Source organism: Anopheles gambiae, chromosome 2 (genome assembly GCF_943734735.2).
Source record: "Anopheles gambiae chromosome 2, idAnoGambNW_F1_1, whole genome shotgun sequence".
Taxonomy (NCBI): Eukaryota; Metazoa; Arthropoda; class Insecta; order Diptera; family Culicidae; genus Anopheles; species Anopheles gambiae.
Window position 1 is genome coordinate 65,940,821 of NC_064601.1, and position 27,450 is coordinate 65,968,270.

The 27,450-nt window shown below is 40.2% G+C and overlaps 2 protein-coding genes across 4 annotated transcripts in view; both read right to left on the bottom strand.

The window, feature by feature from the left end:
• Positions 1–9,427, bottom strand: part of LOC1278526 (CXXC-type zinc finger protein 1) — a 17,159-nt gene extending 7,732 nt beyond the window's left edge. The window contains exon 1 of the mRNA XM_061652586.1: positions 9,421–9,427. The gene's annotated coding sequence lies outside the window, so the exon portion shown is untranslated. The remainder of the gene's footprint in view (positions 1–9,420) is intronic.
• LOC133392274 (uncharacterized) lies at positions 7,194–25,108 on the bottom strand. 3 transcript variants are annotated; one of them, XM_061652585.1, is made up of 5 exons: positions 24,210–25,108; positions 23,457–24,081; positions 21,846–23,395; positions 13,897–14,120; positions 7,194–9,593 (listed from the first exon to the last, which is right to left on the bottom strand). In XM_061652585.1, exons 1-5 carry the CDS (start codon positions 24,220–24,222, stop codon positions 9,417–9,419), a joined length of 2,589 nt encoding a protein of 862 aa, XP_061508569.1. In that variant the 5' UTR covers positions 24,223–25,108; the 3' UTR covers positions 7,194–9,416. The 3 variants fall into 3 exon arrangements, 2 of the variants coding, with proteins under 2 accessions (XP_061508569.1, XP_061508568.1); XR_009765589.1 differs by lacking the exon at positions 7,194–9,593 and adding an exon at positions 20,082–20,276 and having other exon boundaries at positions 14,031–14,120; XM_061652584.1 differs by lacking the exon at positions 7,194–9,593 and having other exon boundaries at positions 9,600–14,120.
• Between the last annotated feature and the right edge of the window lie 2,342 nt (positions 25,109–27,450).

Consider the following 27,450-nt stretch of genomic DNA (forward strand, 5'->3'; position numbering starts at 1 on the left):
TTATGTTCCGATCTTTCCGTTCTTTCCGTTCACCCCGTTCCATTCCGGTCTTTGCCGCTTCAACATTGTTAGCAAGGTGTTATCGTTCCGTTCTGTTAAAAAAAACCGGGTTGATACGGCTGTTGTTTGCTGCGTGCAAGATTACTGTTCACTCTTTCTCGCACACAGTAGGGTAACTGTACCAGTTTTCGGCAGTGAATGATACTATATAAAAAGGGCGACAGGACAGATGCCATCAACTATCGAGGTATTACGTCTTTTTGTGCCATTGCGATGTTCGAACGGTGTCAAGGTGTTCGAACTAGTGATATACAAACATCTGCTATATGCATGCCGCAGCTAGCTAAGCCCGTATCAACATGGATTCGTGCCAAAAAAGTCGACTACCACGAACCTGGTTGAATTTGTAACCTATTGCACTTGTCAAATTGATGCAGGAGCTCAAGTCGATGCAATTTATACAGATCTGAAAGCAGCATTCGACTCTCTTCCTCACGCAATTCTTCTCGCTGAACTCGATAAGCTAGGATTTCCATGCTCACTTGTACAGTGGCTTAAGTCTTACTTAATTAATCGCACATACATCGTGAAAATTGATACAGGATTTCGAATCATATAAGGGAATAGTTCAACCACTTAGGGGAATGTTGCAAATCGGTAGGGGAATGTTGCAAGCAAGCTGTGGATGTTTGCAATCACTTAGGGGAGTGTTGCAATCGATTAGGGGAATTTTGCAAGCGTACTGTGGAGCTGTCATCAGACGGTGGGTGTATATTCCTGCAAGACTGCATCGAAATCTTCTGTTCGTGGTGCAAGCGTAATGGACTGACTATCTGCATCGAGAAATGCTTCTGTGTGTCATTTTGTGTATGCAGGAGCCCAATTACTGGTACCTACTTCATGGACGGCACTGCAGTTAATCGACAAAATCATACCAAAGACATGGGCGTTTTTCTTGTTTCAAGTTTGAACTATAAACAGCATATCGATGACGTTGTAACCAGACGAAACCAACTCTTTAGCGTGGTTATCTGGATAACTAATGAATTCCGCAACCCCATGTGCATCAAAGCTGTCTACAATAGTATCGTTCGTTCGGTTCTGGAATATTCGTGCGTAGTCTGGAGCCTAACTACTGCTTCTTCAATTGCTCGACTTGAGGCGATTCAACGTAAGCTCACGCGATATGCCCTACGCCTACTTCCCTGGCAGGATCGCAATAATCTTCCTCCGTATGCTGCGCGGAGCCGTCTTCTAGGCCTTGAACCTCTTTCGGTTAGAAGACGCAATGCCCAGTGCTCTTTCATCGCTGGTTTGCTAAATGGCTCTGACTCATCGCCTTTGTTGCATCGAGACGATATCCGTGCACCATCCCGAACACGTAGGTCTAGAGAGACTGTTATGTTACTTATCTTAATTAGGCCATACGGCCCGTTGAAGATTAAACAATAAATAATAATTAAATAATAATCGAAAGAAATAAATATTATATTCATCGTTCAGAAATATCAAATATTAAATATGAGATCGACTCGCCTTCCGAGGAATTCAGTAAAGTTGAATAAACTCAGTATATAACGATAATAACAACAGAATTTTAATATGTTTGCGGAATACTTATAACTATAATCCCTAATCGCAGGAGAAGGTGGAACCCGATTGGAACAGTTTGGAAGTTTATCGCTGGTAGCCCAGACGCGAATGACCTTAAGATAATAAATTCAACAATTAACAAGCTCATATCAAACAATAATGCTCAAATAATTATAAACAACGAACTGACAACACACCTAAACGAAAGTTTAGAAAATGTAAAAAAGGCTATAACTGTTTTAAACACCTCCACGATGAAGGTGTTAAAACCAGTTATGATTTAGATTAATAATTTATTAATATTGTTATGAATTTAAAATACTGGTCAGAAAAAATTGCATTCATAGCAAGGTGGAATGTATAATGAGGTGTAGTTATAGCGCTTTTGGCGATCCCCCCCCTGGGCTCCGATTTTGACAGATGGTTTTCCGCTTGTATATGTATTGATGGATTGTTTACGTTTTGCATGGTCAATATTTGGTGGAGATCAATTTGGGTGAATATTTTAGTTTATTAGAACACAGTTCGTAATTTAAAATGGAATTTTTTCTTCGAGAACTTGAAGCGTTCGCCAAAAGCGGAAAACTAACTGTCAGTTTTCTTCGTCGATTCTTCTTCCACCTAGCTGTCAAAACGGGCTTATAACTTGACCTGATATCTTTACGGTCCTTGATTCATAGTTGAAAGTATAACTCTAGCTAAATTAGGTACAGTATCGGACAATAAGATAGGACCCTGTTGTTTTCAACGCACCGTGCACTTGTTTTACCACGTTACTTGTGTTACTGTTACGTTACTGTGTGTGTGTGTGTGTATGTGTGTGTGTGTGTGTGTGTGTGTGTGTGTGTGTGTGTGTGTGTGTGTGTGTGTGTGTGTGTGTGTGTGTGTGTATGTGTGTGTGTGTGTGTGTTTGTATGTGTGTTAATGTATATTTGCGAGTGCGCGGGTTTGTGTCTGAAAAACGTAGCTTGCCATGATGTCATATTGCGTTGAAAGCATTCTGATAATGTGTGTTATCATGTGAAACATCGTGCGTTTACACTTGGATAAAAACTAAAGTTTGCATCGACAGCAGCGCTTGTTCCTCGGGCGAAAACGCAGGTGTGCTGGTTGATGAATGTGCATGCGCAGCGATGCGAAATGGACACGCGCACAACAGCAATGAACTCGGCATTCCCTTACATCCCGCTGCGCAAAGCGACGCAAGAAATCATGGAGTTCTGAGAATTTTATCATGCCATCTTTTTCTCTCCAACGGCAAATTTGTCGAGCAGCTCGTCGAGCTACCCGTCCCTGGCTCCGCCTCATACCCCTCGCCTGAGCGCGCTGTCGAAGGTTTGGATGTGTTGGTGCGTCAGACGGCCAATCGCTGTCAGCCGTCGTCCGTGCTTTTTCCCTCCATAGCGCTATCTCTTTCTCGCGTGTGGTCAATGCTCGCGAGCTGTTGTGGCGCCTAAAAATGCCGTTAACAAACATTGCGGCGATGAAGTTGCATTTTCACAAATCAAACCAAAAAAGCGCAATAAGTTCAATTGCTGCAATGTAAAAATGACTAAGGAATCGCTAGCGCACGATGGAGGGTTTGCTGTGCAACGCGCAGAACCATAATTCGCTCTAACACGTTTCTAACACTAAGCTTTTGCTTTCGTCTGTTGTGGATTAAATAGATATGCTAAGCATCCTGCGCATGGTTGTGAGTGTGCGTGTGTATGCAAAACTGTCGCCAAATGTAATTTCTTCCGGAATGTTATGATCGATCGGTCAAAGAAAGGAGGGTGTTCATGAAAGGCGGAAAGACGAATTGAGGCCCCTGAGGAGGGGGTAGTGGCACACAGCTGTTGGGAGATTGAACAGTATACTTAAATTGCCGGCGGAAAGGGGGGTGGCCATGGGACCCCTACGATCATCGGTCACAGGCCCTAAAATTGTAGTCGCCATGGGGGGAGGGGAGGTGCAAATGGTTCTCCAGCCACGGAGCCCCAACGACCATCTTTCCGGGGGCCTTTGTCGCTAATAATCTGTCCACTTGTAGACATACGGCATACTACAGACTAGAGATCTTCGGCGACCGCCTAGTCCGCCTACCGTTAGATCCGCCGCTGGTTCATGACGGTGATTTTTTTATCGTGGAGGAGCATCCTTCCCCCTGCCTGCAGCGTATGTATCGAGCAGGAGACAGTGTGGCAGTATGCAAGTTGCACGCTGGATAGGAGCGGGCCCGCGGCACCGCCATCATTCCGGACATCTGCATGCCCGTGGTGGGTTCTAATCGCGTATGAACCGTCCGCCGTAGCAAGGGCTGACTATCCGGCTACGTGGTACTCAAGTCCTGAAAAGACCGACATGATCGCGTAGGCCATTACGCCAATAATAATAATTATTATAATAAAAAGAACTTAGCGTAGCAGTCCACACCCGTGTAAGAGTTTGTCTTAACTTTGTTGCTGCCGGGCTACCGCTGTGACGAGACAAATACACGGAATGCACTCGACCAAAACATGATCCTACCGATCCGAACCCATTCCAAGGCATTGCCGGTCAATCGGCGTCATGATAACTACTCCAAACCAACAAGCCACCAGATTCTGGACGGACAGGTGCAGCACCATACGCGCACCGTAATAAACAAATCCAGAATCCTCTTTTGTATGGATTCAATTCAAAATGTTGTTTCCACTTGCGCCCGCTTGCTGAATTGTTGCTGAATGAAGAAATAAATGTGCAACATATCGCACGCACGTTTGCTTAGATCGTGTGTCTTTTTAATACCCCCAACAGCAGAGCCGATCGCAAAGATGTCAATACCAATGGTTGTGTTGTCTCTCAGGTAGCGAGATCGAAAATGCGTGGTATTTTATAGCCGCAGCGGATGAAAATGTACGCATCAGAATCAAATAGTTTTGGTGTTTCCAAACGCACGCACACACACAAACACACAAACACGCGCGCGCAAACTCGCACTCACACACACACACATACACGCGCGCGCGCGTGCACACATGCATGAACGCACGCACGCCAGCACGCACGCACGCACGCACACACACACGCACGTACGCGCGCCCGCCAGCATGAAAGCGCGCACGCCAGCACGCACCCACGAAAGCGCGCTTGCGAGCACGCACCCCCGTAGTCGCGCAAGCACGCACTCCCCCCCCCCACTAGACCACCCCCCCTTCCACGCATGATCGATTACGGCTACCTTATCGGTAGAACGGTTGGTTCAGCTTTCTTGTAGCATCCTCATCCCTAGCGCCGGGCGGGGTGGGGAATCGCGACATGATAGAGTGAACGATCACTTTCCCCGCGCTGTGTGTGTGTGTGACGAGACCCAAAAACTCGAGACAGATTTCGGCACATTAAAAAAAAAAATTATAGCCACTATACATTGTGCTACATGATGCTTAGAAGGTCGTTGAAGCATCAAACATGTTCAAATTAAAAAAAATATTAGATTAGTGTTAGACGTTCTCCTACGCTTGTTTTAAATAGGCTTCTTCACCCTCAATTGGCAGGGGCACCGAATGGTCTCATCAGCAGCGGCACGAAATAAAATAAACCATCAATACACCGATAACACTTTGAATCCCAATCCAGCTTCTCCCACAGCGTCTCAAGGTCACACATAGTGATGAGTCAAGTAGCACTGTGCCACCACGCACACACAGCACAGTAAAATGTGCGAGCACAATTGCACATTTTATAAAATTGTGGTGCCACACTTAGCACAATTTATGTGCTCCGCACAGTTTGTGTGCTCCGCACAGTTTGTGTGCTCCGCACAGTTACTGTGCTCCGCACAGCTACTGTGCTTCGCACAGTTATTGTGTGCTTCGCACAGTTTGTGTGCTCCGCACAGTTATTGTGTGCTTCGCACAGTTTATGTGCTCCGCACAGTTATTGTGTACAATCCGCACAGTTTGTGTGCTCCGCACAGTTATTGTATGCAACTGTGCGGATTGTACACAAACTGTGCGGAGCACACTAACTGTGCGGAGCACACTAACTGTGCGGAGCACACAAACTGTGCGGAGCACACAAACTGTGCGGAGCACACAAACTGTGCTGAGCACACAAACTGTGCGGATTATACACAATAACTGTGCGGAGCACACAAACTGTGCGGAGCACACAAACTGTGCAAACTGTGTGGTAGCTGTGCGGAGCACAAAAAGTGTGCAAAGCACACTAACTGTGCGATAACACAGTAACTGTGCAAAAACTGTGCGGGAACACAGCTAGTGGTACCACGCACACACAGCACAGTAGACTGTGCGTGGTACCACAGCACCACACAGTGAAAAGTGGTACTTGACTCATCACTAGTCACACACAAATTAATAAATGCTAACACCCACCAATAACAATACACAACCGCAATGCACATATATGAATCAACGCATACACCACAACAGCCAATCAGCTGGCGGCGGAAGGCACGGGCAGAAGCGCCGCAAGTGCAAGTAAGGCAAGGCAGGGTGAGGGAGGGAGAAAAAGCGGATGAGAAAATGGGCGCCAATTTTTTAAATTTTTTTGACCGTTTTTTTTGCTCCGCCGCCATAAATAGTTCGTCCATTTCGCCAACAGATGGCGCTAAACTTGCTCGACCCAGCGCAGGAATCGCTGAAGTCCAGCGCGGGGTACGGGCCAAAATCTGCGCTGGCCAGCGCAGAATTTGGTACATTTCCTGCGCTGGAAACTGCTCGAATTTGCGCAGCGGGATGTGCCACCCCAACTGACATTTTATAGCACGAATAATCGGGAATTCGAGCAAATTCCCTTAAACTGGAGCCTTAAACTTCCCTTAAACTGCACCAGTTTAAGGGAATTTAGAAAAAGTCCTTTAAAATCAAATGTGATGCGACTTTTTCGTTACTTTCTTCCAGATTCGCTCGGAAACGATGTTTCCTATCGTTATAGTTGGTCATGTACCCATTTTATATTTTAAAAATACCCATTTTTTATAGAATAACGTCACACAAAATTAGTTTTTGTTTTTCATCAAAAAACCATAGCTATGAAGAAAAATGAGCTTGACGGCATTGTCCATTGATATAGAAACGTCTAATTTACCAACACATCAAGTCTTGGCGCTTGCAACACACTTGATCACACACAAATTCACAATTTTAAGCGTATCGAGTACTAATCGAGCAGAAATGGGAAAACAATTTAGAGCAAATGTCACTTGGGATGTTACCACTCTACACGACGAGGACCCGTCGGAGTAGGAGTTGGATGGGAGAGCCTGTATTATCCCTCGGGGGGCTTCGGGGCATCCCATTGCAGAACGGGCGCCAAATACGCCCAATAGCCCAATACTGGCGAGATTTTTAGTCGTTTTGCATGCAATTTTAAGACTTGCGTCCAACCTGGGTAATAAGTTCTTTTTGCCGGGAATTATTATTTGGCGTGCATGTATTAGAGCAATCTTCTCGCATAGTATTTAATCCCACTGGCTTTTCTACTTGTATCATTTATACCTTACCACTACGCTTGCACTTGGCAACTAAGAGTTTAGTGCCTAGTAAATTCAGCAATCACTATAGTTTATTTATAGACCAGTGAAATTCGTACACATAATAAAAAGAATAAAGCTATAAAGGTTGGACCATAGGTAGACCGGAATAACAATATTTCTTTATTCACAAAGGCATCACATGGAAAAACAAAAAAAAATCAAATCACTGGTAACACAATTATTTCAGTAAGATAATATACACAATTTATTGGAGTACAATATTACATATTTCGATAAATAAAAGAAATTAAAATTGTTCTTTTTTATTATTTGTCTAATATTAACAACAATAGGATCTGACAAGAAAGAACGACATTAATAATAACAATATTTTTACATGACCAACACAATAAGTGATGGACTCTACACAGATTAGGAACGGCTTGAAATTTGTACAGGTTTTGCTTAGTAGCCATCTCATTTTCTTGTCTAGTCAATCTGGGCTTTTGGCTGAAAATATAGTACTTTTTTCAAAACAATCAAAATGTGTCTAATAAGAGATTTACAAAGATACATAATTGTCATAATGCATTTGTTTCACACAGCGGAATTTGGGGCAAGTGTGCCATAGGGGTAAGAGTGCCGCCAAGCATTTTTTCCATAAAAAAAACTTTAGTTAAATGATCAATTATGTATACAGTTGATTGCGTTCCAATGACTAGGTATACTGTGCCGAATTTCCTATCGATCAATCGATTTTCCCATTGTTTTGAACTGAGTTTCAAAATTGAGCCGAATATTATAGTTTTTTAATCAATTCAAATAAGCTCTAAAAAATCATGGGAACAATCAACCGAGAAAAAATCCAATTCCAAAAAAGTTACAACTTTTGGGGCAAAAGAGCCACCTCTATTTGGGGCAAGTGTGCCACCATCTTTCATAAGCGCGAGCTGTCAAAAATGTAAACATTGTTGTAACGTGCAGCGCTATTGTTGTATGGTGCGCTATTATGAGCGGATTCCACCCCGGAAAAACAGAACAGTATTGTATTACAAACCATATTGTAGTACAGTTTGTGATCAAAAAGGGTTCATTGGTGACTCAAGGCATGTAGGAAACCATGAACTAGTGCCACAAACGTGACAATTTGGAATTATCTAAGAAATACGTTTATTTTAAACAGGTGACTTGCCCCATACGAGTGGCACTCTTGCCCCAACGCTTCAAAAATAGTTTTGTTTGCACTTTTTTCAAGCGAAACTCATTTATAAGTGAGGTAAAAAATAGATGTAAAATGGTTATGAGATTTAAATCAGCTTTGACAAACAGGTTTTAGTGAGTTATCACATGCAATGCTTGAAGTGGCACACTTGCCCCAAATTCCGCTACTCAGATCGCACTGGTTTAACTTAGATTGCATGCAAATTATTGAAAATGTGCCTTTTTATTTGGCACGGTGTTTGTATGACAAAAGCATGATTTTTAATGGAAAAGTCAACCAACTATTGAGCGTTCAATTAAAAAGGATATCAACTAAATAACGTTCAACTATTGACTTCCGACTGCATAACTAAGTTAAAAATGCACTCGAATATTGGAATAGTTTTAGGTCGAGGTCAGACGGACAAAAAAAACGCTCCTGTACTAATCATAAACGGCATTGAACATGAAAAATGTTTGGGATTTTACAGATTCAATTTGAAAACCAACATATCGAACATGTCAAATTCCAAACATATTTCATGTTTGAATTCGTGTTTCATTGCCGTCGGGTAACGCCTGCCAATGTCATCAATACCAATCAGTGGATTTTTCGATCTGTCTGGCCTAGGCCTTATTCCAACTTAACCTATTTGTATTGTAGCAAAATCAATATCGAATCATTGTGTTCAGCTTCCAACTGATTTTTATTGAAGATCATTTGATCCATTTGTTAACATAATAACCACAAAAAAGATATATATTTACAATATACGGGTTTCCAAGTCACTTTCGAATGTAAACATTGTTATTCATCGCATGCAAAATGTTACTCCACATCGATATAATATTTCATTTCCATCATAATTTCTTCGCCATGATTTCCAACACTTCAACGTGCTGCTGCCATCGTTTTTTCACAGGAGGTTTGAAGCCAGATCTCATCATCCGTTGACAAGTGAAGTATTGAAAATCATGCTGAAGAAAATAAAAATTATTATGACGAAAATAAAATGAAGGTTGTGAAACCGTAACCTCGCGTTCGCGGAGAAGCAACAATCAGAGTGATGTGGAATAACTTCTTGCACGCGGTTAAAAATAATGTTTACATTCGAAATTGACTTGGAAAACCCTGTAACAATACCGAAACATTGTTCGAAACTTACCCCAAGCCGATTTTGGGAGGCATAAGTTTATTAACATCCTCGTCCGATATTTTACGTTTCTGACCAGGTCGAAGCATTGCATGTGGTTTAGTTCGTGTGTTGATATTATGCCGCAGTTGCTTATGTGGAGGATGGGGTGTAGGTGGCGGACGTTGCAATTGCTCAACATTAGGCTGCAAGAAAAAATGTAAGATTAGTACAACGATAACAGGCAATTAAATAATAATCCTTCATAACATTAACTAAACAATAATTATCGATTATATCATTATTCATTTTAGGCCGCAAATACACGACGCGCGTTTCCAGCCATAGAAATGAAATGTCATTCGAACGCGCTACCGCGATAACGCCCCAACTGACATTTTATAGCACGAATAATCGGGAATTCGAGCAAATTCCCTTAAACTGGAGCCTTAAACTTCGCTTAAACTGCACCAGTTTAAGGGAATTTAGAAAAAGTCCTTTAAAATCAAATGTGATGCGACTTTTTCGTTACTTTCTTCTAGATTCGCTCGGAAACGATATTTCCTATCGTTATAGTTGGTCATGTACCCATTTTATACTTAAATAATACCCATTTTTATAGAATAACGTCACATAAAATTAGCTTTTGTTTTTCACCAAAAAACCATAGCTATGAATGAAAAATGAGCTCGACGGCATCGTCCATCGATAGAGGAACGTCTAATTTACGATCACACCAAATCTTGGCGCTTTTAACACACTTGATCACACACAAATCCACAATTTCAGGCGTATCGAGTACTAATCGAGCAGATATGGTAAAACAATTTCGAGCAAATGTCACTTGGGGCAGAGATGCTCATGCTGGATATCTCTGTGGAACTGTTATACGCGCCGCGGAAACGCGCGTCGTGTATTTGCGGCCTTACTGTTAATTTCCATGAACTACAAATATATTCCATGGAATGTATACAGGTACTTCCAGAGATACACGGTTTCTTATACTTATACTTACTCTTATGCGGCTTTCTAAATTAGGGCCCTTTTCCGTTTTAAGTTCGTAGGCTGAAATTTCAGCCTGTCAGCTGTTTGCATTGTATAGCAGTTTTCGAGCAGCTATCTAAGTGGGTATAGTACACAGCTGGGCTTATCCCAAGGTGAATGTATTTTGAAGGCTGATTTTTATTGCTTCTGCTTCTGAAGAAGATTTTAAGAGTGTTTTGTGTATTCGTCAAGCTACCAAAGCCTGTTTGAGAAAAGTTTTCGCCCGTACTGGCAAAAAGTGACGTTCAAATTTGGTTATAAAAACCATGCCATGAGACCACCTGGACAACATACACTTTGATTCTAGATTCCACCACCTGATCTGCTTAATGCACCTTGGAATGAATGAAAACACCGCCTTGTTTTGCATTTTTTTCGAACAGGTAGTCTAATCTAATTCTAGCTCAGAGGCTAGAATAATCTAGGCTGAAAATCGCAGGCTAGATTTGTGTGTGGTTTTGTATGGAGTGTTTACATGATTTCAGCCTCCAACTATCAAACTACATATAAAACAGCTGACTAGAATTGTAAAGGGCCCCAATAACGTATATTAAATTATGTTAGCCTCATATAAGCTAAGCGGGCTAAATTTGACACCTGGCCTTTGGGTTTATATCTCAGGGTTGAGTTGACGTATCGAAATGATTAATATGTCATTCGATTGCTAAAAGTTGTGCGAACAAGTGTAAAAAATGTCTAGCTCCTTAAATATGTGGAACCCGTCCGAACTGTACAAGCGCGTAACGTGTGTTATGATGGTTCGTGCCGACCATACGAATGCCGAAATTCGGAAGGCGGCGATGTGTTCGCTGAACACCGTAAAAACAATACGGTGGCCGATGGGCGGCCGTACGTTTGGCAGAAGGATTCTTCACCATGCCATACGGCCGTAAAAACACGCCAATGGCTCACTGCCAATTTCGACCGATACACCAGCACCGAAGTTTGGCCACCCAGCTCCCCTGACCTTAATCCTATGGATTACTTTGTGTGAGGCACAGTTGAGCGGGACACCAACAGGGCGTCCTGCAATACCAAAGCGGAGCTGGTGGCCAGAATAAAGGCCGTGTTTGCGGCCATCCCCAGAGACATGGTTGTCCGGGCTTGCGCGCGGTTCCGGAAGCCGGTGCAGGCGGCCATCGACGCGGAGGGGGCGGTATTTCGAATAAAAAAATGCGGCAAACATGGTAAGCTAAACTTTGTAGAAAAATATTTTTTTTTAATATTTAACATAAATTTGATAAAAATTCCTTTCCTATTCCCTCAGAAACTGTCAAATTTATCTCGAACACCCTGTATATACACCCTGTATTCACCGTAGCAATAGACGATGCGCAATCTCAGATTGCGCATATATTTATCTGTCAAAAGGGTCGGTTTGATATATTTATCTGTCAAAAAAAAATTATATATCTCCGACATACAGTGGAGCGCCGTTTATCCGGGTACCTTTTATCCGGCTTTCCGTTTATCCGTGCTGTTGAGAAATGACAGTTCAATACAAAGGTGACATTGCGTTATGAGGATGGTATTTAAAAAAGCGGTTATAAGAGCACATTATCATAACAAAAAAAACTATAATTCATGGCAAATTTCAAATATTCTCATGGGAAAAACATGAAGTTAATAAAAACTGGGTTATTTTTATCAAAAAATAGGAATTTTTTAAAGAACTAATCAGAAATTGATGAAAAAATATATCATTTGATTTATTATCCGTGTTATTCGCTTATCCGGTCGAGGTCAAGTCCCGAGAAGCCCGGATAAACGGCGCTCCACTGTATAATCTTGAAAATTTATGCGCAATCTTGGCGCAATCTGAAAATGTATGGAAATGACGTTTATAGCTCAGGGTTGGCTACGCGAAATGACTTATGTTTTGATAAAACGAATATATGCGCAATCTGAGATTGCGTATTAATACGGTTCACACGCAAAACAGATTGGTTTTGTATGGACCTGTCATCCTTTTAGACGTCAAATTGCACTGCCCAGTCAGACAGCCTTCTGTTAATTTACCCATTCGAGCAGTTTTGTGTCTGTCATAACAGTAATTTAAGAGCAATTTAGCGGTACGAAGTGTTGTCGTTTGTTGTCAGTAAAAAGATATAAATTAGAACAAAAAGAGTATTGTTTTAATGATATTTTAGTGGAAGAAGATCTCGGCGGTGTGTTTAAAACTGTAAAATGTAAAAAAACAGCCGAGAAATAGTGTTTATTAGTGCTATTTGTGCACCACCTTCTCCGGGTGAAGCGGCTGTTCAAGTCGAGTTTGCTATAAAAAATTCATTGTAATCGTTTGTAAAAGTTAAGGAAAATGATTGAATATAACCATTAAACTGTAATATAATAAATTTCGTGTTATTTATTAACAATTTAGCCGAAAAAAATAAAAACAAAATAGAGGAAGGAATAGGATCTGTCAAAACTGCTCGAATGGGTAAATTAACGACTGCTAATTTACCATTAAATTACTCTTAAATTACCGGTAATTTAGCGGTAAGATAGGGGTAAATTAAGCCCGATTTGTCTGACTGGGTGGATAATCCCACCTAAGCTGGTCTCGTAGTACAGTCGTCAACTCGTACGACTTAACAAAATGTCCGTCATGGGTGCAAGATATGGGCAGAGTCTTATCTCAAAACCTCTTTCTAGAGAAGAAATGGACTTTTGGGATATAATATATTAAGATATATTTAAAAAAAAAGACGAAACTAGAAAGCCTCTTCAGGATTTTTAAAACAAAACGAGGGCTTTCTCGCTCCTCGTTTTTTGACATCATAAAAAATAGTAATAATTTGTTATAGTAAAAGTAATAAAAAAAAAATAAAAAAAAATAGACAGAACAACAATACAAACAACTAGCAATACAGACCGGTGAGCGATTGGAGATACCAACCGACTTTTAAATCAGAAAATAATCACCACAATACATAATGTATAACAAAGAATTGAAAAGTTATTGGACAAATGCGATTGCAAAAAGAAGAAATGAAGGAAAAAATAGGAAAGATGAAAAAAAGAACACCAAATGGAAAAACTAAAGAGTAAATAGGGTAAAAGTATACCGGTGATAACGATCTGGGAAACCCGGCAACAGAAAAGAGGGAAATAGATATAGGTCTAATCCTCAATGACAGCATGTCCCTGATTATTACAGCAACGTCATAGGGGGCTGAAACCTGTCACATATCACAAGAAGAAGAAGAAGATGAAGAAGACCGTGCCACCATACGTAGGACTGACTATCCTGCTATGGAGGGAAATCAATAAGTCACTGAAAGCCAACCCCACAAGAGGTACAGGCAGGCCTTGACCGACAACGGTTGTTGAGCCAAAAGAAGAAGAATCCCACAAGATATGTATATTCACTTTGTTCGAAATCCAGTAATTGAAACTTATACAGCATTCAAAGTATTGATCAGCGTTTACAAAATAACAATATTTAGAGCATTCGGGAAATACCTTTGAAACTTCTTGCGCAGAGTATTGTAGAGCTGTGAAAGGTGGTGGTGGAGGTGGCTGCGGAGGAATAGAGGCATTTATAATAATTTGATGCTGAGGTGCGCGTTGGTTTTCTATCAGCTGCGACTGTGGTGCTTGCGGTGGATGTTGAATCTGTGCATTGCCCAGGCTGGTAATGATTTGCTGAGGAGGAGGCGGAACCGTGTGAAATTGTACTTGTACTCCTGGGAAATATATAATGAAAAGGAAAAACGTACAAAGAATGAATTTTATTATCTCACTATCAGTGTTGTTTATTGTTGACATTTTTGATGATATTCGCAGTAAGCGGCGGGTCAAAATCATTTTTCGTTAATTATATTCACATTCGGGGCGAGTACCGGCTTCGAACGACGAAATCCGTTCGACGCTCATGAGAGAATGAGAATCATGAGATACAACTGTCCAGCGTTTAAAGACGTTTATATCTACGACTCAAGGATGGTTAAGTTTTGAATTTTGATTTTTTTTTGCCGTTGGTATTGGATTTCATTCGTTACATCATTATTGGATATACATACATATATTTATATAACTTTATTGTTATAGATATTTGTATGTATATTTATATTCCGATATATTTGATGTTTTTTTATATAAATTTTCAAAACTGATGAACACTCATGTTATTGAGTAATTCGAATTGACGACTGTATCATTGTTATAGATATTTGTATGTATATTTATATTCCGATATATTTGATGTTTTTTTTATATAAATTTTCAAAACTGATGAACACTCATGTTATTGAGTAATTCGAATTGACGACTGTATCATGGGACCGCCCAGGAATATCACATATCTATCTGAAAATCTATGAAAGTTGGTAAAATAGTACTTATGATATAAACTTACAGTATGTTATGATAAATTTACGAGAAGTAAAAATAAAGATTAAACAAAAGGTATTTTTTGTATTTCACTTCAAAGTTTCAAGAGTTAAAAAAGTGTGAATTAACATTTTGAGTGCCAGACCACTTTTGATTATGTTATCCTGGATGCCAAGCACTTTTTTTTACATTTACATTATACATCATATATGATAGCCATGTCCTCCGGGGAAGTGTTACTTAATATAAACAAACAAAAAGATGAAGAAAATAATGAGTCTTTATTTAACTTTGGTTGATTTTTGTTGTTTTTTTCTATAATTTAATCGCAAAAACAACAGTTTAATGCAGAGATATCAAACTAGTGGCCCGCGGGCCAAATGTGGCCCGCGAGGTCTTTTGGTGTGGCCCGCGACCGCTTGAGCCAACATTTATCTGTAGAAGCATTTCTGTGCAAATATGTGATGGACATTTTTTTTAAGAAACAATTCGCATTTTAGCTTCAATCTCATACTAATGTATAAAACCCGGAATGTCCGGAAGTACCCATCTGTATGTGGTTTTGGAACATGACTTATTTTCATTTTTAAGCAAGGTAATACTCAAGGTACTTGGTGAAAAAAAGTAATTTCTATAAAAAAAGACTTGGAAAAATTAACAAAATCACTCAAGCAACAGGAATATAAAACGCAAGCTCTTAGATTTTGTTTTGGGAAAGATCGAAGTCCTTTTTAGGTATCAATGCAGCTTAGAACATTTTATTTCTGAAAAACGTTTAGAAAACGTATGAAATCAGATGTCATCACAAACACGTATTACTTTTGATAGGCTGTTACAAACGATCACAAACTTTCCATGAAGCATCCTATCCAAGATCAATATGATTAGAAAAAACAGATGAGCTTATGATTTTGTTTTTGATGGTCATAATGAGTTAGGATTTTTACGGATATTGGCAGGACAGGAGTAACGGCTACAAAGGACTTGCATGACACCTGGCACTCTCCGACTGTCAAATGAAGATTTGTCCAGGTCTGGACTACACTGGACGAACCAAATTATGATTTTGTATTTATATTCTCGATTTCCGACCATTTATGGGTATCAATGAATTATTCTATGAAAAACGAAAAAACTAAAATTTGCCAAAACCGCATACAATTCTGTTGGATCCCAGTTACCGCAGTGATAATGGAAGTCAAAAGGCAACCTATAGCAATCATACGTTATAAAATCAGCTCATTAGCGCAACACTCTCACTCTTAAGATTACTTTCAAATACATCTCTTTAAAACTAGAACCTATGAGTAATAGTCCAAAGTAGTACGGACATATCAATTTGTGACGAAGATTTTGAAATTTTGAAGTACAACGAAAGAAGCGATGGCAGAACAACAGGAAGCAATCCTCTAGAGTCCTTTGCAACCAACATAATTGAATTTTAGTTCGACCCGGAAAACGGAATCACCTTCGAGAAGTAGTACAGCCGGTATACCGTATCTTTTCGAATCGGATGCCAAGAACCTCGACGATTCCGCCAAGGTGTGCCTACTGCTGAGGAAGTTGGACACACCATCCCAAGTAAGGTACGTTCATCTTGCCGAAGCTTCCCAAAGATGTCGAATTTGCTGGCACCGTCAAGATACTTTCGCGAATGTTCGCCTCCAGCTGGTAAAATCTGAAGCAGAGGACGTCATCACCTATGGAACTAAGGTGAATCGTTCATGCGAAGATTTCAATTTTACAAATATTTGTGAGTTTGTGAGTAGCCTTCAGGGTCATGCCGGTCAAACGGAATGTAAACTGCCTCGCACCTCTTGTTGGCAATGCGGACCTATGTATTTTGTCCGGAACTGTCCATATTAGGAATACAAGTGCAAACAGTGCAACCGAATCAGCCACAAGGAAGGATATTGTAGCTGTTTTTTTCCAAACGACAAACAGTTCCAGCCGGAGGGGAGAAGAAGACATCAAATCAGTCATCAAATCAGCAATCTAATCTGCCAAGAAATAGACAAAACAACCATCGGAAAGTCAACGCTAGAGGAGTATACATCGTGAACCACATCGCTAACCATTCCAGTAACCGTAAGTACATGTCTATTTTGATCTACTCGTGGTTACCAGAGTCCAACTGGACACAGCAAGCGATATTACAGTGATATCAAACCAAACCTGGAATAACTTGACTAACCCTTCGATCATCAAACCGACGATCCAAGAAATCAACGCGTCGGGCAAACCACTTCGTCTGATGGGTGAGTTCAAGTGCGACGTCAACATCAACGGAAAACTGCTCAAGGCAGATGTTTCGTCATGACGACTGCCAACCTCAACCTCCTAGGAGGTTGCCTACCTAAGACTGGATTGAGTTGTTCGAGCCGTGGTCAGTTCCTCTCGACTCCGTTTGCAACCAAGTAACGACGAAGTCGATTGACCAGCAGATTCGTGATTTTCGAGCAAGCATGCAAATTTTTTCAACGATTCACTGGGATACTGCATGTAAATGAATTCTGTCGATTTCTCTGAATAGGCTGCTCTCATCGTGACAGTGCGGAAACCGAATGGTCGAATTCGTATTTGTGCAGACTACTCGACGGGGCTGAATGAGGCGTTGGAACCAAATCATTATGCGCTGGTACTAATCTGTCATTTGCATTGTTATATCATTAATATTTTTGTTTTTGCAAAAGATGCCAGATTGTTGTATTTCGTGTTGTGTGATTTTATCACTAAAAACAAATTATAAATAAATTAAATTCAATTTGTAATTGATAATGACGAGCCAGAAGAGAAACTATTGTTGAAGGATAGCGTTGGCTGCTACGCCAATAATTAGAAGAAATGGTCTTAAATAGAAATACACATAAATGAACCTTGCGCTTCCCTGTGCCCACAATATTCGGCCGCTCCCACCCATTCTATACGATAGGTGATTTTTTTTCCTTCTGAGTTTATTTCATCAACACCGGGGCACCTATCCTGATTGAGAATCAGGCACAGCAAATCGTTCATTGTTCATTACCTTTAATTGTACGATAAAATTGTCTAAAATTTTTATTTTAAGTTGCAATTAGCTAACCAAAGAATAAATTCAACATATGCCCTTTACGAATTGTATTTTCAGCTAAAATGGTAGATATAAGCGATAAACAACTTTTTTTCTGAATGGATCCGCGACTCAAAACATAGGGGATTTCATTTCATACAAGCGGGAACGAACGTCCCTGAATATAACGGTTCATTTTCTTTGTAACCGCTTACTTAAACAGAGTTTTGAAAATGAGTGCCAAATGACGTGAAAATGAACTTAATTGAGCGACTATGAGTGCCGCGGCGAATGGATCGCGAGAACGAGGCTGATTAAAAAAAAGTTCACTATTACCGTTGAACAAGTGAAGTCTGATATGTGTAAGCTAATTGAGTTGAAATTAAAAACTCCTGTGTGTGATTGTAGTGATATGAATAAGATCAAGAAGGGAGACAATAGACGGCATCGCGAATAAATGAACACATTTTAACAGTCGTTTAAAGTTCATTTTGGTTTAACCTAGTTCATTTGTTGTTCATTCCTGTTAAAATAAACGACCGTCAAAACAGTTAACGACTGCTCGATATCGCATATAGGCAAACACGGGTAAAAAATTCGAGCAGTATAATTAAACGACTGTTAATTTGTATCACATACGCTCTTGACAGTCGTTTGTTTAACGACGGCATAGGACCAGTCGTTAAAATTAACAAATGAACTCAATGCGTTCGCGATGCCAAATTATAGCAATTTTAAACGACTCTGGTTAATTTTTAACGACTGTTAATTTTAAACCATTTCTATCGCGATGCCAGCTATTAGCGTTAAACAAACGACTGGCAAGAGCGTATGTGATACAAATTAACAGCCGTTTAATTGTACTGCTCGAATTTTTCCCCCGTGTGTGCCTATATGCGATATCGAGCAGTCGTTAACTGTTTTGACGGTCGTTTTTTTAACAGGAATGAACAACAAATGAACTCAGTTAAACCAAAATGAACTTTAAACGACTGTTAAAAAGAGTTCAGTTATTCGCGATACCTGCTAATATCCAAAGAGAGACGGTGAATAATTTTGTCTCGGATAAATTAATTGATCCTTGTAGGCAAACTAAGAATTCAGAAATATTGCCATATTGCCTGCATGTTCCTGCAAGCAATCAGTAATGAGTGATTCGGTATGGGTTACAGTTAGAAACAAAAGAAAGCGTGCTAACAGTCCAAATGCTATATTTTTCACACCAGAAATTACCCCAAAAACTAGACAACTTTATGAAAAGAATAATTTTCCAGAAAATAAACTAAAACCACAGGAACATAAATCAATGGTTATTATACCAAATGTAGAACAGACATGTGATGTGGTCAGGGAAGATCTGCGGGCGTAGCTTAATCCTAAAGACCAAAAAATAATTAATTTTGTTAATGGAAGAGCTGGTCAGATTCAGTTCGAAACGTTGTCAGACTTAGAAAAATCGAAAAAAGAAATAGAGAAAAAACTCGACAGGTTGTTTAAAGTTCTCAAAGGTAGCATGTCTAACATGATCAATGAAAAAGAGATAAAATATGAAAATTCAAATAAACGGAACACTGTTACCCCATGTACAAGATGGGATACAGTTTGGACTGCAACAACTACAGGGGTATTACGGTGTTGAATACCGCCTATAAAACATTCTCCCTGATCCTTCACGATCGCCTTGTCCCTCACGTCGATGCGGCAGATCTTGGAGAAGATGGCTGAATACAGACACAACACATACCATCTCTTCATAGACTTCAAAGCCGCATATGATAGCATAGCCAGGGTAAAACTGTACGACGCTATGAGCTTTTTTGGAATCCCGGCCAAACTGATAAGGCTAGTTAGAATGACTATGACAAACGTCATTTGCCAGGTGAGAGTGGATGGAAAACTCTCAGGACCTTTTGCTACCACCAAGGGTCTGCGCCAGGGGAACGGGCTTGCTTGTCTTCTATTCAACCCGGCGCTAGAGAGGGCTGTCCGCGACCCGAGGGTGGAGACTACGGGAACCATCTTCTATAAGTCAACCCAGATCTTGGCATACGCTGATGATATAGACATCATTGGTATGCGGCTCTCCTATATAGCAGAAGCCTACCAAGGGATCGAGAAGGCGGCAGAGAACCTCGGATTGCAGATAAACGAGGCAAAGACCAAACTGATGGTGGTAACATCAGTGGGCCTACCAATAAATAATCAGAATCTACGTAGGCGTAACATACAGGTAGGTGAACGCACTTTTGAAATTCCCACAACTCACCTATTTTGGGTGAAAGGTCAGCAACGACAACAGTATGGAAGATGAGGTGCGCGCAAGTATGCTGGCTGCCAACTGGTCATTCTACAGCCTGAAAAATCAGTTCACCTCAAAGAACCTGTCGCGACGGACGAAGCTAGCACTACCTATATAGTTCCGGTCTCACATACGCCTTTGATACATGGACACTCTCCAAATCTGACGAATAGGCCCAAATTGAGGTGGCAAGATGATGTGAAGGCGTCCGCCATTAAGAATCGAGAAAAGAAAAATATGAATCGAGGATATCAGAATTTTCTATCGTCTAATAAGCCTATTAAGGCCCTTTAACATTGAGACATTTTGAATGGAATTGGTAGTCAAATAGCGTTTGACCGTTTTACCTCGCCAGGAAAAATGAATTAGTTCAGACCAATGTAAGTTCTATCAAGAAGGAGAATTCCACCGTCAAGGTGTAAAACGGCGTGTTTTGCAACACATAAAGCGGTTTAGAAAGTGGCTTTGTTAAATAACTCCTATGGCAAAAGAAAAGTAAATAGAAAGATATCTTTTACATAAAATTTCGTTCCGTGATTTCGAGCGTGTTATTACAATAGCAAAGCGGATTTTGCTGTTAAATGTGGCAAAAGACAGACGAATTCCAGAATTATTTCTTTAATGTAATAGGTCCTTTAAGGTCCGTGTATGTGCTTCATCGCATGCGATTTTATCGCACGTAATGTCAAATGCTTTTTCGATTCATGACACCTATCGCCAGTCGTTAAATATATCGACCAATATAATAAAAAATATGATAGATAGATATCGCGAAGCGGCAAATTTGTCAACCGATAAAACGGTGGAAGCAACTGTCATGGTTGCCATAGCAAATAGTGGGTAAAAAGTCGAGCAGTCGTTAAAAAAATCGGTAATTTGTATCGCGAACGACAAAAATTGACTATATCGATCGATACAATTACCAATTGCTTCGAAGCAGTTGATAAACAGAGCAGAGCGCACATTGCAAGTGAATGAGACTCTGAGTTGGAGTAACAATCATATACAGTCTGAACTCTCTGGTTGAACATCGATTCGATTGAATATGTACTTTTTAGTTGGCACGTTTCTCCATACAAAAACTTTATAAAACAAAATTTTTCTCGGCAGGCCATGAGATTTTTGTGAATTTTTCAAAAACCGGTTTTTCCATAGAAACGCATGCTTTTTAATTGAACTGTCAGCCAACTATCGAGCGTTCAACTAAAAAGCATGCCAACTAAAAAGCGCTCAGCTATTGAATTCAGACTGTATTGCAATATTGAAATAGAAATAGAATAGAAAACAAAGCATTAATAATTTACAGGGTTTTCCAAGTTACTTTCCTACGTAAACATTGTTATTCACCTCGTGCAAATTGTTATTCCACATCGATCTGACATTTCTTTGCATCATAATGATTTTTCATTTCTTCAGCATGATTTTCAACACGGCTTTTCAACAGTTTAATAGTTCTTTGTTGTGTATTGAAAATCATGTGTTGGAATAAATTAATCGTTCATCATATCATATCACATCATATAATCATATTGACGAAATTAAAAATTATCAAGATGAAAATGAAATGTCAGATTGATGTGGACTAACAACATCCACGCGGTTAATAGCAACGTTTACATTCGAAATTGACTTGGAAACCCGGTAAGCGTATATCTGATTGAAAATTTACATTATGTGATTAAAACCTTGTAATGGCTTTTATAAAATTTATTCTTCAAAAGTTATACTCACCCTGAGGTGGCTGTATTTGAGGGTTAAATGAACTGTTAGCTATTATTTGCTGTTGTTGAGATGCAGGCGGGCGATATTCTGCTGCACTTATAATCGTAGGTTGACTTATGATATGAATTTCATTAGGGTTTCGCATGGGTTGTGTAGTAATTTGAATACTAGGCACCGTACTGACTGGTAATTGCTGTATTTGTTGTCCTGCTGCCGAAGCAGTTACCACAGGCCATGCTTGTGGAGCACTTACAACAAAATGGGACCCGCTAACTTGCAATTGTTGTGGGGGTGTCGCGGGAGTAAAAGATTGAATCGATACCGGAATTTGACTAAATATTTGTTGCGATATCCCGCCATGACTAATTGGTGGATTCGGCTGCGAAGTAATGATTGTATTGCCGACTATATGTTGCACAGTAGGAGGAGGCACAGACATGATTGGTGGAGGCGGCTGGCTAATTGGTATACCCGCTATTGAAGATACGGGAATCACAGTTGTTTTTGCTAGTTGGCTATTGGTTGGAATTTGCTGAAGGATGGCTCCGGTCGAAGGACCGTCATCGAGCTTCATCGGTTCTGGCTTGATTTTTATCTCAGTAGAGCCAACAACTTTTTTCGCTTCAGCCCCATTTAAAATTATTCCTGCTTGTGGTCCCAGTGGAGTCAACTCCGGTGGAGGATGCGTTAGAATTGGTTGCTGTGTTTGAAAAATTATTTGGTTTGGTGTTTGTGGTGCTGTCTGATGAATAATATTTGGCGGCGGAACCATGAACGCTGTACTTCCTTGGACGGTGATTATCTGTTGGGTTTGTGGTGGTCTTTGAAAGTGATCAAATTGAGGCGGTGGTATTGTTGTCTGTACAATGCCTTGGACAGGCTGTGACTGGGGCTGAATGAGATGCTGAATCGTGACCTGTCCACTCGAATGAGGACCACTGGCAGTTTGAAGGGATGGATTCTGCTGTATGTATTGTACTTGGTATGGTGGGGCAGGGTTTACTATTATTTGCTGCGCAGCCTCAGGAGGTGCCTGTTGAATTTGTATACTTGGAGGTGGTTGGGTCAAATGAGTGCCAGCAGGGGTGTTTTTTATCTGCACAATAGGTCGTATTTGCGTCCCCGGAGGAGGGTTGCTTACATTTGGAATTTGTGACTGGGGCGCTGTGGTCTGGATTTGTGAGATTACTACATTACTCGGCTGCTGATGAATTTGTAATGGCACATGTGATTGTATAATTGTTGGAGGCTGCTGAATTATTTGCGGTGGAGGGGGTTGACTTTGCTGCAAAGCAGGAGGATGCTGCACAAAGCTTGGTAGTGGCGGACCAAGAACTGTTGGTGGTGGTTGATGAATAATACCATTGGGTTGTGTAACATGTTGCGTTCTTATGATTGGAGGCATTTGTGCAACTTGGTTTGTTTGAACTATGCTTGGCTGGGGCATTAACCGAAAATTAGCTTTAGGTATAGTGTTCTCCTGAAAAAAGCTGAGCTCTTCTTGCAAAGTTTCGATCAAATTTTTTGCCAACTGCTTAGCATTCTGCAAACCATCCAACCTAAAAATAAAAAAAAGTTATTTAACATCATACAATACAAAGCTTGTCAAGATAAACTCACAACGGATGTTCAATAAACAAATGCAGTGGTTCTGGAGCTTCTTGCATAGTTTGTGGTTCAAGATTCAATGATCCCCGACCTCTTAGTGTTACTATAGCACCAGTTTCAGTACGTATGTAGTTTAAATTTGTGCCTCCATCACCCAGGACGCGCGATCGTACATTAAATGCTGGTGGCGCATGATCCAGCCCAATCATAAGTTTGGCAACGCACATTGTTGTTCCATTTGAAGTACTAATTATTGATGGTGGGGGGTTGCAAATAATTGTAGAAATGTGTTGTTGTTGTTGTTGATTTTGTTGTTGTTCTTCTTCTTGTTGTTTTTGTTGCTGCTGCTGCTGCTGACTATGGTGGTGTTCTTCCTCCTGTTGTTGCTGCTTCTGCTGTTGCTGTTGCTGCTGCTGCTGCTCATGCTGTTGCTGCTGCTCCTGTTGTTGCTGCTGCTCCTGCTGTTGCTGCTCCTCCTGCTGCGGATGCAGCTGATCTTGTTGTTTCTGCTGCTGTTGTTGTGAGGGTTGATGCTGTTGCTCCTGTTGCTTTCGCTTTTGTTGCTGCTGATAGAGCGTTTGTGGCTGGTAATTGTCGACGGAAGCCGGTCCAAAATGGGTGTGAATCATTTCAAGACCTGATAAAAATAGCTTTATGTAATGGATTTTGTTTCGCCACAAACTGTCAAGTTTTTGTAATGCATAAACATTTTGTATGTCAGAAGTACAGTTTCGTGCATTTTGAAACGAATAGAACATTACTTACTTGCGACCTGCATTTTATTATAATTGTTGCTCCAATTACATACACTCGATATTCGAAAATGACGAAGTTATATCTTTTAACACTTAACACACATTTACAATAGAATGCACAACTATATTCACTAGTTAAATAGACCGTTGTACAGGATCTCTACAATCTGTAAGATTGGTTTGATTATGTTACAGCAGCATTTACACCATTCCATATTTTACGATGGTTGATATTTTATCACGACTCTCAGGCTATCTAGCATGTTTACACAAGCAAACACCGATATTTATTTAGTATGTCTAATCACTTATCCAATATCGATTATACTTCTTCTTCATTACATTTGCATGGTGCTGCATCTAAAGAGGACGCGCCAGCTAACTTTCACCTTTAGCACGGTTAAGCACACTCCAGTTGGTAACCAGACCGTGTTTTCAGGCGATTTTAAACTCACTGAAGGATACATAATTAACCCAATAGAAACTGGATTATAACAGGGCTTTCTTTTAAAGGGCGTTTTTTATTATTTTACAGTATCTTATCACATTATTCACTTAACTTTCCGCACTAATTGTCAATGGGCACATTCGCCCAATTTTTTAGATCGCTATGTCATGCGGTGCTTAATTTATCGCATTCAATAACATGTTTTCTAGTCATATTCTGCAGCACAAACATTGAATTATCAATTTTTATAATTGAACCATGATGCTGCATCGAAGACCCATTATTGCCTTGGTAGCTTCAAACGTATGAAAACAATACAATTCTCGGTATCAAACGAAGACCGAATATTTTTGTGCTTGATTTTAGGAGATTCACCAATTCGGACATACATCGAACATTGTAATTAGAAATAAACAAAGCAGCGATTCCATTGCAATGTACAGGTAGTACCCGAGATATACGGTACAGTTTGTTTCCGAGATACGCGATTTACGTGCTCCCGAGAAATTCCCGTAAAGCGGCGCTCTGGCACCAATCGAACAAGCCAAACAACTACCATTTTGTTCGAAAGGCGCTCGGTAACCTGCACTGAAAACTTTTTTCACTGAACTTCAGTAACATTTTTCTGATTTTTTGAGTTGAAGAATCAGTAATCCTTTAAGTAAAAATAATGGTTACTGAATCATTCAAAAGTCCATAAAGGACACATATCGATGCATGCCTAAGGCAGCGGTCTAATCTTGTTGCGCGCAACATTGTTGCTCGGAAACATATCGCTGAGGTGGTCTATGAATGTTGCTGGCAACATTTCACTTTGACATTGTTTAGCGTAAAAAAGTTGCCAATTAACAGCTCAGAGTTTATTTTTTATCATTCACTTATTGAATGAAGTGTTGAAAAAACAAAATATACACCAAAAATGTATTATAAATGCTTAAAATCCAAATTTAGCGAATGTCAACAAAACGTAAACTGCTGCTGTGTCATTTCATACACCCAATTACCAGGACCAAGGTAAATACAAAATGTTGCCAGACAAAAATCAAATTGGTTTGAATTTGGCCGGCAACAAAGTTGCGCTAGCTGTCAACATCCATACATTTTGCCAGCAACAATGTTGCGCGCAACAAGATTAGACCAGTGCCTAAGGAATTGATAAATGAAAGTAAGTATAAGAAGTCTTGGTTTGACAGTTACTTCCAAAGTCTATAAAGGATACAATTCGATGCATAGCTGCAGGATGTTACAGGATGTTAGACTGTCGGTATGTATAATATTATCTTCTTTTTAACAAATAGCAGAAGATGAAATGAAATAGAAAAACCCATTATATATATCGACAGTCTAACATCCTATAATATCCTTCAGAACGCATTAAAAGAAAATAAAGTACAGTTGAACGCCGTTTATCCGGGTACCTTTAATCCGGCTTTCCGTTTATCCGTGCTGTTGAGAAATGACAGTTCAACACAAAGGTGACATTGCGTTATGAGGAGGATATTTGAAAAAATGGTTATAAGAGCACATTGTCATAACAAAAAACACTATAATTAATGGCAAATTTGAAATATTCTCATTGGAAAAAACATGAAGTTAATAAAAACTGGGTTATTTTTATCACAAAATAAGAAAAATTTCCAAAATCAAAAAAAAATTGGTGATAAAATATATCATTTGACTTATTATCCGTGTTATTCGCTTATCCGAGTCCCGAGAAGCTCGGATAAACGGCGCTCCGCTGTAGAACAAATCTTGTACAACATACTAAAAATAGCACCTAAAATACAAGTAGACATTTTTTGGATCCCATCACAAGTGGGAATCAATGGAAATGACAAAGCCGACGAAATAGTGAAAAAGGGAACTCTTTCAACAAGCACAATACAGAATAAAATAAGATATACTTAATAAGATATTATTCGATAGGTGCCAGAGCGCCGCCTTAGGTCGAACAAACAGACAAGACAAACTTCGAGTCGAACATGTCAAGAGGCGCTCTAGCAGCAATCGAATACGACATAAGACACGAACAAACCTATATAATCATATGGAGGTGCACTGTCAGACACAAAAAACAGACAGGACAAACCTCGAGTCGAACATGTCAGTTGATTCAGTCCATGTTCCCGCTGCGCAAATTCGAGCAGTTTCCAGCGCAGAAAATGTACCAAATTCTGCGCTGGCCAGCGCAGATTTTGGCCCGATCCCCGCGGTGGACTTCAGCGATTCCTGCGCTGGGTCGAGCAAGTTTAGCGCCATCTGTTGGCGAGATGGACGAACTATTTATGGCGGCGGAGCAAAAAAAACCGTCAAAAAATTTAAAAATATTGGCGCCCATTTTCTCATCCGCTTCTTCTCCCTCTCCCTCACCCTGCCATGCTTGACTTGCGCTTCTGCCCGTGCCTTTCGCCGCCAGCTGATTGGCTGTTGCGGTGTATGCGTTGATACTGATATGTGCATTGCGGTTGTGTATTGTTATTGGTGGGTGTTAGCATTTATTAATTTGTGTGTGACCTTGAGACGCTGTGGGAGAAGCTGGTTGGGTTGGTTTGGGATTTAAAGTGTTATCGGTGTATTGATGGTTTATTTTATTTCGTGCCGCTGCTGATGAGACCATTCGATGCCCCTGCCAGTTGAGGGTGAAGAAGCCTATTTAAAACAAGCGTAGGAGAACGTCTAACACTAATCTAATATTTTTTTAATTTGAACATGTTTCATGCTTCAACGACCTTCTAAGCATCATGTAGCACAGTGTATAGTGACAATATTTTTTTAAGCGCGCTTTCGTGGGTGCGTGCTGGCG